The following is a 13,572-nucleotide window of genomic DNA, read 5'->3' as shown; positions in this document are numbered from 1 at the left end:
TTACATTTACTGGGGAGACATTCGTTAATAAGATTATATAGGTTACAAGTGGCCAGTTGTATATCAGCTGTATATTGCATTCTGTGTTCAAATTGCCTTGCTGCCAGAGAACCAAAGGTTCCTCAAGGGTTTTCCTTCTTTTAAGGTAAATAAGTGGAGGTCCATGCATTTTGCTACTCAGATTGGGAAGACATGCTTTTACATATCCCATAGAGCCTTCACAGCAACTAATGTTAGACTCTTTTTTTCTTTTACACCATTTATTCTGCTGAAGAAATAGGATATAATATGCTAGTGGTCGCTTAGATGTCACGTGTCTTCCATCTTTAAAAATAAAATCAATTTATTTCTGGTCGATAATCTGTCAACAACGTAGGATTCTTCAAGAAGAAACACTCCATAGCAACCAAACAATTTTTGGGAAAAAAATTGTTTTCAAAACAGGTGTGGTGTGAAAAGAAAGATGCATGAACTGACTTTTTGACCTTCCTTCAATTCTCTGCTATCCCTATTTGTTTTTTCTTTAAATGCTGCTAAAAGGCAGTCCTGAAAGAAATGGCAACATCTCGTTAATACACTTTTTCACATATTTCACTGTGAGCCAGAAAAGATTCTTGGAAACCTATTTTGGAATCAGTATGTTTAAAAACAAACAAAAACTGACATGCCATCCCCCCCCAAAAAATTTCTACTGAGGTGTCTTGCCGAGTTTGCAGTTCATAGAAGGAATTAAGAAGACCAAAGCTCCAAAACACAGTATTAACTTCAAAAGAACATTTGGAAGGAAGAAAAGAAACTATACATGCATGTTTTCAAGTTTCAATATACATGCATGAAATTCAATTTTCTCTTCTTGTGACCAAGCCAAAAAAAGAAAAAGAGAAAAAGAAAAAGGTGCACTTCATCGCAAACCACATTTTGGTACTCACTTCACATTCAGAAGCAATGTTTATAAGACTTCTCATAAGTGACTGGCAGTCATCTATATGGTCATTGGAATTAAAAATGACAGGAATTAAAAATGACTGGTTTCCCAACAAGAAGAAAATGAAGAAGCACACCAATGTGTACTTGTTTCAGGTAAGAGGAGGAAAAACAAGTTGAAATGAAAAAAGAAAAAAAGAGAGAGAGATAGATATAAAATCATGCATCAGGGTCGAGCTTTGAAAAAACAAAAAATACCTTCATCTTCACCACGGTCATTACTGGTTATATCATCTGCGTTTTTCTTTGTGTTGGCTCCTGGGGTCATATTGAGAAGGAAAATAAAGGGAAAAAAGAGAATTCAAAAACAACAGGTTTGCAAAAAAATCAGAAGAGAGATACCACCCAGTAAAAGAAAAAAAAAGTCACACAAAAAGTTGAAATCTGTTACATTTGCATTTCAAAAAAATGAAAGAGGGTGATGCAAAATGCATTTAAACATAAAAGATGTCAAGAAGAACAAAGTCAAAATGTTATTTGCAAAAAAAAAATATTCGATATCCTGTGAAAATGTACTTTTGGGGTTAAAATGATACTATCGCAAAGTAAAAAGCTAATGTGAGTTTTTGAAAAAAAAGAAAAGAAAATTAAATTATTAAAAAAGAGATTCCCAACATTCTTAAAAGAAATACATATGAAATATTCAATGCTTCTCTGATTTTAACATGTTTAATCTAGATAAATTTTTGAAACATCACTGATATGCTTCGGTTAGGAAATTCCACAATGTACAAAGAAACACATGTAAACGATAAATGTGAAAGACCTTTAATCAAAATGCTTTACCATCGACATTAGTTTAACGCGTAAGTATTTAAAAACACACCATTTCAAGTAAGGTTCAGAAATGTCACTCGTCAATTTAAATGACGAAGGCTGACCTCTCACAAATGGCTACAGATAATATTACTCATTGACATCTACTACAAAAATAATAAGATTTTCAATAATTATTTCTCAAGTCAACATAAAAACACTATGAACAATGGTCTCTGTCTGAGACACTTATTAAATATTACTTGAAGGGTATTGCCATTTGAATTTGTGAAAAAATAAATAAAATGAAGTCACCTACCTTGGTTGCCTCAAACATCAGCGGCATAGGAATTTCCATGTAGACAAAATGCCCTTCCTACAGTCTCCGTACACAGGGTGCCATTTTGGTTTTTATGTTTTCAAGATACAAGAAGCCAAAACACTTAATAGCATTGGAATTGTTTAGTTCATTGGCTCAACTGTCTCCTTTCTATACATAGACACAGCCCAGGTATGCATATGCCGGCTCCTATCACTTGAACTGTCTCCATCAACCAAAGCAGTCTTTGCCTTCCTAGCGGGTGCTAGGCTACGTGGGTTACGACAGATGGGAAAGCAGTAACTGTCACCCACAATGCTCGTGTCTGAAAAATCATTCCTCGGTTCTACCTACTGAACTCAAAAGACCTCCAACATGTTTCAAAACCAAAATTTGAAGTTGCTGTGGTCGTAAGTCAAATGAGGATAAAGTGTTGTCCATTTTAGGTGACTTAACACCTTTTAATAAGCAGACCTATGTGGATAGGTGGGCAGGAAACCCAATTCACTGTACCTGTTGAGTTTTGAAGTTTCAATATTCCCACTGTAGACAGTTTGAACCCAGGAATACTAGATCATTGAAAACAGAGCTGGGAAGAAGTGACCGGGACCCCTCGAGACCAGAGTACCAGTTTCAACGAATCACCTCTCGGGAAAGTTGAGTCATGTAGGAAATAGTCCTTCATTCATTCTAACACATTCATTTCCAATCCCTTAGAAAGTATACTGGATATACAGGATACTGATGTGTTAATCGATTATACTTAGCTTGATGTCAAGATCTATTCAAGTTCAAGAATTCTTATGGCACTTAAATATACTGAGAAAAATTAATCTTTATCAAATTAGCTCGATGGCCTTTTGGGTTGTTTTTGTCAAGGTTTGTCAGTATAAAACCAATGTCAAAGCCATCCGGTGGGCTAAATGTATGCCTAAATGATGTTAAGAAATCTGAAAGAGGCGCCTTGCTTCAAGAAATAGTCTACATGAGTGGTACAACTAAACCATTTGTCTTAGAAAACAAGCCCTCCTCATTTCTGGGGGGAAAGAAAAAGAAAAATCAATTCATTCATGAAGATTTTCTGTTTTGGTTTCTATAGACAGAGATCACCTCTTTCATTAAAAACAGAAAGATACTAAAAAAATTAAAGGAGTAGTCAAAAGACATAGCAAGGGTGAGGGGAGAGAATGTGTTTCCTGATTAAGCAGATTCCGTCCAAGAAAAGGGTTCCTTTAAAGTTTGACCCCCTCCCCTTATTACAGGCTTCTGGAAAACACCCAGTCCACAGTGAGAAAGGGCTTCTCTATATCTCAGCCTTCTTCTAAATTTCCTTCTCATAAGTTTATTTTCTCTTCCACGCTGCAGCTAGAAGTATAGAAGCATGACCACTGGCCTGGCTCACGCCAGACAAAGGTCGTCTGCAAGGTCTGGGGTGAATTCAATGCCAGTACTCTTTCCCTAAGCCCAGCAATCAGTGTGTTTCGGCTCACCTCAGTGCACAAAATCTGAGTCATTGGAAAGAGTTCTTGGGGCCAGATGACAGGCGGTGCTCATGGCAACTTCCCCAGCAAATGGAGGAAAATGTTCTAAAGATTTGCAATGCTTTTTCAATGTGCAAGACATTGTCACATAACTGATTAAGTAGCAATCCAGGCTAATCTACAGTCTCTCCAATTCTTTACCACGTTCCTTTGTTAACCCCAGTGTGGTTTTTAAGAGCTTTACTATGACTTAATATTATATACCACAAACTCAACTCATCGTGGAGTAAAAGACAAGGTCTCACTCATCTACTTCCTGTCTCTTCACAGATCTTCCATTTCTTAGCAGGTCATAGGAGGTCTGACAAGTTTGGGAACTTGTTGCGACAATGTTGCTAACCTCTTTTGATATCAGAGGGATTACTCATTATGAATTTGTACCATCTGGACAGTTAACCTTGTTTACTATTTGGAAGTGCTGAAAGGCTGCGTGAAAAAGTTAGACACCCTGAACTTTTCACCAACAATTCAGGGCTCTTGCATCACGACAATGCACCAGCTCACATGGCACTGTCTGTGAGGGAGTTTTTAGCCAGTAAATAAGTAACTATTGGAACACCTTCCGGACTCACCTGATCTGGCCCCCAATGACTTCTTTCTTTACCCAAAGATAAAGGAAATAGTAAAAGGAAGACATTTGCATGACATTCAGGATATCAAGGGTAATACGATGACAGCGCTGATGGCCATTCCAGAAAATGAGTTCCACAATTGCTTTGAAAGGTGGACTAGGCACTGGCATTGGTGCATAACTTCCCAAGGGGAGTCCTTCAGAGGTGACCATTGTGATATTCAGCAGTGAGGTGTGTAGCACTTTTTCTAGGATGAGTTCCCGAACTTAATTGTCAGACCTCGTACAATGAAATGAATTCACACAATATGTAGTTTTTTTGTGTGTCTGGCTTCTTCCACTTAGCGTAATGTTTAAGTCCATCCACGTGTAACATGCATCGGTAATTCAATCCTTTGTAATGAATGAATACCATCCTACTGTACGAATACACCACATTTTGTTGATCTACTCATCTGTTGACGGCCATTTGTATTGTTTCCTGTTGGTATCTACTATGAATAAGGCTGCTACAAACATTTGTCTACAATTATTTTGTATGGACATATATTCTCCTTTCTCTTGGATTGAAACCTAGGAGTGGAAATGCTATTTTACATGGTCAATTTATGCTTTGTATTGTAAGAAACTGCCAGGATGTTTTGCAAATCAGCTGCATCATTGTACATTTCTACCAGCAGAGCACATGAGTTCCATCTAACTTCTCCACCTCCTCGCCAACACATCTTATTGTCATTTTCATGATAACCATCCTAATGGGTGCGAAATGGCATGTTATCATGGTTTTAATTGACATTTAGCTAATGACTAATGATGTAGAACACCTCATGTACTATGTTCTTTGTCTAGCAAATATTTTGCCTATTTTTAAAATTGGGTTCTTACTTATTACTTAATGGTAAGAGTTCCTTGTATTTCTTAGATACAAGTCTTTTAACAGATATACCATTTGCAAGTCTTTTCTCCCAGTTCCTGGCTTGTCTTTAATTTTCTCAATGGTGTCTTCTGAAGTGCAAACAGTTTTTAATGTTGTTGAGGTCTAATGTACCTGCTGTTTTCCTTTAAAGCTTGTGCTTTTGAGGTAACATCTAAGAAATCCTCCTCAAACTCAAGACACTGAAGATTTTTCTCTTATTTTTTTTCCCCTGAATCTTGAAGAGCAGAATATTTATATTTATATCTTTCAGTTATTTTGAGTTAATTTGGTGTGTAAGGTAAGGGTTGAAATTCATATTTTTGCATATGGATATCCAATTGGTGCAGCATTATTTATTGAAAACACTATCCTTCCTCATTGAATTGTTTTAACACTCTTGTTGAAATCCAATTGAGTATAAATGTGAGGGTTTAATTCTGGACTCTTTAGTTATATTGCATTGACTGATATATCTAGTTTTTTCCTTTCTTAAAATGTGTGTATATGTATATATAGAGATTATCTATATATCTATATAGATATAGATATAGATAGATATAGATAGATATAGAGATACATGTATAGAGATATAGATATAGATATACATATAGATATAGATAGATAGATATAGAGATACATGTATAGATAATCTCTATAGATATACAGATAGATAGATATAGAGATAGATATATAGATAATCTATATATACATATACACATTTTAAGAAAGGAAAATCTGTATTAAAATTGTAATAGTATATAATGATAACAAAAAATGAATACAAGTCAGGTGTATTCATTTTTTGGCACCCCCGGTATATCTACCACGAGTGCCCTACTGTCTTAATTACTGTAACTTTATAGTATCTTTCAAAATAGGGAAGGTGAAGTTCTCCAACTTTCTTCTGCTTTTTCAAGAGAGTTTGGCAAATTTTCAAATGAGCCTGTCAAGTGAAGCAAAACTACCTGACAAGATTTTCATAGAAATTATTTGCCAAATCACAATTTTAAATTAATTTTATATAGCAGAACCTGACCCAGAAACACAATTAGATGTCACCTTTAATGTTCTATGTATATTTAACTTTCACCCTTTTGTTCTTTTCCAATAAGCCACTACAATATTTGTTCTTGCAAATGTAACTAATTAAACAGCTTAAAAACCAATAGAGTTCTCTTGAGTGTCTAATTTAGCTACAACCATGAACCCTATGCAAACACAGGCATTAGAGGACACAGGGTAAAAGATTCTGCTGGAATTTATTCCAGCGTAAACCCATCTTGTGGCTGCCAAAAAAGCCATTTCAAAATTCAGACGGGCCATTCTTCTTCTTCTCCTACCTCCTTAAATCTGCACCTTCCTCAAAATGCCAGAATAATATTCCTTTAAATCTAATAATTAGCATCTCCATCAAATCTCACTGGGGAAGTGGTTTTAAATATTAAAGGGAATATTTAAATAACTTCAAACAAAAGTATAGACGTTCCATTATTAAAATTTATATGATTTTATAAATAAAATATTTCCATGCCCGTAGTCCTGAAAGATGTCCTTCTTCTTTTATACCTGTTCTTCCAATGTTACCTTTTCGTGCTTTGTCCACATCATTTTCAAAAGTCAAACTACTTAAAGCAGTACTCTGAATCATAAATGTCATAGAAACACTTTGTAGAGAACTCGGGACAGAAGGACCACAGTAAAGAACAAAACCAAAATCACTGGAAATCTCTACGTGCTAATATCAACATTTGGATACAGGAAAGTAATTTTATATCTGCTCTTTTCAATATACATTAAGTTTTATTTTAATTTTTTGTCTCTTAAGAGCATGAATTCCAAGTTCAACTTAGCCTTGTTATCTTAAATAGAAGGAGAAGGGTTTGTCCACGCTAAGTACATTTTCTTCAATATGTTTCTTCAATATGTTCTTCAGATATGAACCAGGTCAGACAATTCAGTTTGTGAACTCATCCTAGAAAAAGGGCTACACACCTCATTGCTGAATATCACTATGGTCAGATTCGAAGTACTTCCCTTGGGAAGCTATGCACCGACGCCAGCACCTAGTCCACCCTTCAGAGCAATTACTCTTTTTCTGGAATGGCCATCAGAGCTGTCATCGTATTACCTTTGATGTCTTGAATGTCATCAAAATGTCTTCTTTCAATATTTCCTTTATCTTCGGGTAAGTAAATAAGTCACCGGGGCCAGGTCAGGTGAGTAGGGAGGCTGTTCCAATACAGTTATTTGTTTACTGGCTAAAAACTCCCTCACAGACAGTGCCGTGTGAGCCTGGTGCATTGTTGTGATGTAAGAGCCATGAATTGTTGGCGAAAAGTTCAGGTCGTCTAACTTTTTCACGCAGCCTTTTCAGCACTTCCAAAAAGTCAACTTGGTTACCTGTGTGTCCAGTTGGTACAAATTCATAATGAATAATCCCTCTGATATCAAAAAAGCTTAGCAACAGCATTGCCACAAGTTCGTGACCTTAATTGTCTGACCTCATATGTGTGTGATTGCTAGTTTGTCACTCGGCCACACTGGACATTTTCTTCTAATCCAATGCTGGGAGGAGACCAGTGAGCCCTTATGACTTCCCTGGTTTACTTCAGCAATGAGCCAAATTGGATCCCGTCCCTTCCCCCCCATCCAACTGCCCACACCTCATTAGTTTATTCCATTGTAAACGCATTCCTTCTACAAAGATGTATCGACACTTTAAATATGCTGGCCCTGGCTAAGAGAGATGAACCTGAGAATGACAAACCCACGTTGAACGAGGTGAGTCATAACCTGAGATAAACGTGCATTGGATGATTCAGATGGGGCTGAAAAATATACTCATTCATTCTCAGTCGACTCCTGGGTCTGTGATGCCTCAACTATCACCTCTATACCTTGATGACTGGGTATAACCAGGATAAACAGTATCGCACATGTGCATTTTAACTTATGCTCTAATGTTTACTTGAACTTTATTAACACAGTGAATCTGAACAACAGATAACATGGGACATTTTGCCGTGGGTTTCATCCAATGCATGTGCCTACAGAAAACTTTCATGTCTTCATTGAAAGGCATCAGCATAGCTGACCTACTGCTTCTTTCTCTTTTCTTTTTTCCTTCCTGAAATCAGAACATCTGAGCAAGATCATGTTTCACTCTTAATGGAAATTTGTATACGGCTGGGAGGCCTTTCTAAGGAGACTTCAACAAAGACACTTCCCCAGAGCCAGTATTTGGGAGGAGAAATCTGACATCACAAGGCATAGGAGGCAGGATGGGAGGATTTGTAGTGGACGGTGAAGGGCATTCTTTGTAATGTGGAAGGAGGATTTGGGGTGACCAGAAAGCCTGAATATCTCTAAATTGATTTATCTAACGACGACAGCAGAAATACACTGAGCAAAAATTTTGGAAACGTATCCCCGAGTTTGATGACCTCTGCTCCAGGACATACAAGGGGACACAGAATTGCAGAGTTATATGGGGTAGCCTTGAGGTCAGATATCCAGGATTCACCCCCCATTTATCATGTGACTTATATATGCTAAATATTTTGCTAGATATTACAAATTTGATAGCAAAATGTCCAGGACATCTAAATCACATGATAAATATCTGTGGGATGAATCATGGATGTTGGATATCATGACCACACACCTACTACATGGCAGAGATACTTACACCATCCATGAAGAATAAAAAATACTGGTGAAAAAAACAGACTCCTCTACATAGTGTGTATAATTCTCTCAAGTATGAAAATCAAATGTTACATTCTCTTATTTGATTGTTAGACATTAGATTGTAATTTGTCACCACTTAATGTATTTTGGTTTATTATCTCACAAAAATTGAAGGCATATATTTGTGGTTACAGTAAAAGCAAAGTCTAGTTCCCCCTAATTTTCTCCTAGTTCAAAAATGCATCATTGTAACAATGGAAATAATACAGGTTTTGTATTTATTTTTCTTTTTCTCTGACTGGCTTTGGAATATTGACTGATAGAAAACATGAATAATAATTTTTGTTTCTTATGTTGCTAGAATTAGGAAGAACTAATTTCACACTTTGTTTGGTAGGAATCAAAAAAATGTAAAATTTTATAGTTCTTGATATATGACTGTGCTTATTAAAATCTCAAGCCATTGCATAGCCTTACATAAGCAATATTTTTGTTGTGAATTTGGTTACTAAAACATTCCTCTTCTCAGGAATAAAAGACAAATTCTATTAGATGTACATGAGTCTCTCCCATTTTATTAGAACTTTTAGCTGATACAATCTATTACCTCTGTGAACAATCTCCATGTCCTAGAGATTAAATCACAATCTATTTAAAAACTGGAACTAATTTAATATTGAATTATGCTAGAAGTTTTTTTATGCATCTTTATATAGAAAACTCATGTTGAAAATGAAATTGGGTTTAATATTGTATTAACACACACACACATACACACACAGCCTCTGCAGGTATACTGGGGGTGCCAAAAAAATGTATACACATGACTTGTATTCATCTTTTGTTATTGGTTTTTTCCTTTCTTAAAATGTGTATACATTTTTGGCACCCTCTGTACGTATATTCTCCTTGCCAAGAGATTCTGCAAGATTTTGAATTCTGTTGCATGTTGTCAACTGATGACAAGCTTTCTCTGTAGTCAGAACATAGACTGGTGATGAATGGAATGAATCTCCATGCCATTTTGGGACGAGGGAAGGATGGGAAGCTGGAACCCATGGCTTATTCTCCCTTTGTTATCTGTGTAAATGAATAATCTGTCCAAATTTCAATGTGGCCTTTCTACCTTTATTCGTCAAATCAATCAAGTTGCCTTGTCTATGGGCCGGATGTGGGGACCTAGTCCGCAATCCTTCCAAAAATCAAAATTAGTCTCGATGTGCACAAAAATCATCCCACTCTTCCACTCCTGGGTCTGTCCTGGCAGAAGACACAAATCAAATGACCTCAATTAAGGGCCCTAGAAGTATATACATATTTTTAAGAATCCCAAGGTCACTCAAGTCTTTGGAATGTAGGACAATTCTTACTGCCAGTAAGGACATCTGTGGCTTTATGCACTATTGAACTTGGCTGATTGGCCACACTAGAGCTGTTCCTTGTTGTGTTCACTAGAAACAAAAGGATATAATGATATAAACAGCAGACATGTCCACAGGAACACAATCTTAAAGGAAATGTCTCACATGCCCCTTTCGGAGTGATTGTTTGCTTTCATTCAACACATTCTGTAGAAAGGATCCTATTATTGGTTCAAAACATCTGATGTCTTTCTGATAATATCAGTTTGGCCAACAAAATGTGAATGGAAGGGACCCATGTCACTCCCAAGTTGAAACATTGTAAGCCATCACACTTCTGCCATATTTTTTCACTCGACCACCAGACCACCATGTCCCAGGTAGGAACTACCCCTTCAAGCCTTTGGTCTTCGAAAGAAGAGTCTGTACAGAATAACCCGTCTGCCCAAAACTGACACAAACTTCATGAAAGAGAAACCAACTTTTCTTGTTGCAACCTGCTAAAATTTTGGAGTCTTTTCTTACAGCAGCATACCTGAGCTTCAGTTCAGTGTTACACTTATTTGCGCCTGTCACTGAGGCACACACACACAGAAGCAGACACATGCACACATCCTCAGACACGTGCATACTCAGACTGGCACACAGCACCTCAACACCCAAGATACACCTCGATCAAGAAGATCGTTTTAGATCAGATATATGTCTGGTTCCCCAGTGTGCTTGATATTTGTAAATCAGAGTCAATGTTATAGTTTTCCCTTAAAGCAATGTCTCATTTTCCTACTAGCACCATACTTCAGTTTGCTTTCTACAGAAAATCAACATTTCCGTACATGACACTGCTTACCAAATGTCTGGAGGGGAATAAAGAACTGGTAACATCAACAGGTATTAAGTACCTCAATGTTTATGGGGAGTAAGCAAGATACCATCATGATTATACCCTATTATAATGAAGACTAGGTAAAATTAGACTATTTCCTTTAAGCCAAACATGAGAAACTTTTTGAAGGAAGAAGGAGCTTAAAAGATGAAAGAGTGCCCTTTGTGGCTACATGGATGGATCCTGAGATTATTACGCAAAGCGAAATAAGGCAGACAGAAAAAGTCAAAAACCATATGATTTCACCGATATGTGGGATATAAAACTGAAATCAACAAAGGGACAAGACCAACAAACAAAGAAACAAAAACTCGTAGACACAGGCAATAGTCTAGAGGGTAAGGGACTGTAGGGGTGGTAGATGAGGGTAAGGGGGATCAAATACATGGTGATGGAAGGAGAACCGACTCTGGGTGGTGAGCACACAATGTGACATATAGATGATGTGTTACAGAATTGTACACCTGAAACCTATGTAACTGTACTAACCATTGTCACCCCAATAAACTTTAATTAAAAAAGAAAGAAAGAAGGAATGACGTAACCAGAAACACCATGTCATCTTGCACATAGCAAATCATTGAAAAACACCGGCTCTTATCACTGTTGCACGTGGGATTGTGTTTCACGGTTCCCCGACTATCTCCTGTACTTTTCTGCCTCCCCGATGGTGCTCACGCATCGATCACTTGCTAGGTTCTGAAACGAGGATTGATCTCAACCTCACCTCCTGAAACTCACTCTCCACCTTTGAAACTTTTGCACATCCTGCCCAGGTGCCAGCTACTCTATTTGCTGCTCCACAGGAGGAAACCATCTTTTTATTAACGTGTACCCACAGTACTTTGTGCGTGTCCTTGGTGACACTCTGACACGCATGTCAATTATTTGGGCATGTCAGTCATAGCCTGACAGGTGCCCAGGGCAGCAGGTCTATACAGGTTCCTTCCCATGGACACCGCTTAGCAGACAAAGACCTAGATTGGGCAGCTGCCATCAAAAACGCTTGCTGGGTTAGCAGCAATCCCGTTAGAGTGAATCCTTTCCTCCAGGAGTCAATATTCTAACCACAGAGGCAGGATTTTTTAAACATCAAAATCCCGTTTGGATTTTCAATTCGAGAAAAACGTTCAAAGCCTTTCCGTGGCTATTACACGTGGAAATGCTGAAAGGCTGTCTGGGAATTAGAGAGGAAGATATGGCATCTACATCGTTTTGTGTCTTTTTTTTTTTTTAACAAACTCAGATATTAAGGGTGGTTTTAGATGTAGAGGAAAGTGGTAAACATACGACAGAGAGCTGCCATATGCCTCACACCCAGGTTCCTCTATTATTAAAATCTAACATCAGTCGGTCCATTTGTTATAATTCAGGAGCTGAAATGGAAATATTGTATTATTTATTATGCAAAGTCCATCATTTTGTTCAGGTTTCCATAATTTTTATCTAGCAGCCCTCTTTTCTCTGTCCCAAGTCACCAGCTTCGTTTTAGACCTCATGTCTCCTTAGGCTCTTTTTGGCGATGACAGCTTGTCACACTTCCCTTGTTTCTCCTGACCTTGACAGTTTTCAAGGATATCCCACAGTTGGGGTTTCTCTGTGGTTTTTTTTGTTTGTTTGTTTGTTTGTTTTTTAATGACTAGACTGAGGTTATGAATTGGGGGAAGAAGACCACAGATGGAAAGTGTCCTCATCCCATAACGTCAAGGATACGTGCCATCAACAGGGACTTGTCACGTTGGCTCGGAGTGCCGCAAGTGTATTCATAGTCAAGTTACTCTTTCTCTCCTCCTTTGAATATTACATTTTTTAGAAGGAAGGCAGCGTGCAAAGCCAAACCGAAGAGTGGAGATTCATGCTCCATGGCTTTCAGGGAAAGGATCTACATAAATTCTTGGGAATGCTTCCGCATGGCAGATTTGTCTCATCTTCCTATTGTAGGGAGATAATGTCACCCCTCCCCCCCAGAGACCTCCGGAACCTATAAACATGATTCGAATATGATACATGACAATGGGAATTAAATTTGCAGATGTAATTAAGAATGATAATCTGGTGGACCTTACAATAAAGAAATTATCCTAGATTGTCCAGGCAGACTCCCTGGAATCATGACAGTCCGTTAGAGTGAAAGAAGGTGGCAGAAGACAATCAACATCAGACAGAGACTGGAACTGCGACCCCGCTGGGTGATTTTGCAGATCAAGGGGCCATGTAAGGTCATCCTGTGTTGTTTTATTTCTGTTGTAACAAATGTGGCCATTTGTTACAACAGAAGTAAGAAATCAATGTGTTCTGTTTATTTATTTATTCAGTCATTTATGCCAATGTGGAGTGGTGGGTGTTATTTTATACTCTGAATTATAACTCCCTATTTTGTTCTTCAAATTGTTCTAGCTTTGGCTAGTGAGAACTCTTTTAGTTGGTTTCTGGGCTCCTTTTATCATATATTCCCATCAACTCTGGTCTGGTTTTGGTTTTGTTTTTGTTTAGCACTCCCTTACTTTCTGGCACTATAAAAAGCTCCAGAATCATCCTATGTATTTCC

At 37.6% G+C, this 13,572-nt stretch overlaps 1 protein-coding gene across 6 annotated transcripts in view; it reads right to left on the bottom strand.

The window, feature by feature from the left end:
• NLGN4X (neuroligin 4 X-linked) overlaps positions 1–13,572 on the bottom strand; it is a 287,894-nt gene that overhangs the window by 120,636 nt on the left and 153,686 nt on the right. For 3 of the 6 annotated variants that reach the window (XM_081042395.1, XM_081042396.1, XM_081042397.1), the window contains exon 5: positions 1,183–1,242. The exons of the other annotated variants lie outside the window; for them this stretch is intronic. In XM_081042395.1, the coding sequence (XP_080898521.1) occupies positions 1,183–1,242 (60 nt within the window). The remainder of the gene's footprint in view (positions 1–1,182; positions 1,243–13,572) is intronic. 6 annotated transcript variants of the gene reach the window in all.

Source organism: Rhinolophus hipposideros (genome assembly GCF_964194185.1).
Source record: "Rhinolophus hipposideros genome assembly, chromosome: X".
In the NCBI taxonomy this organism is placed as follows: domain Eukaryota; kingdom Metazoa; phylum Chordata; class Mammalia; order Chiroptera; family Rhinolophidae; genus Rhinolophus; species Rhinolophus hipposideros.
This window is presented reverse-complemented; position numbering and strand designations above follow the sequence as displayed.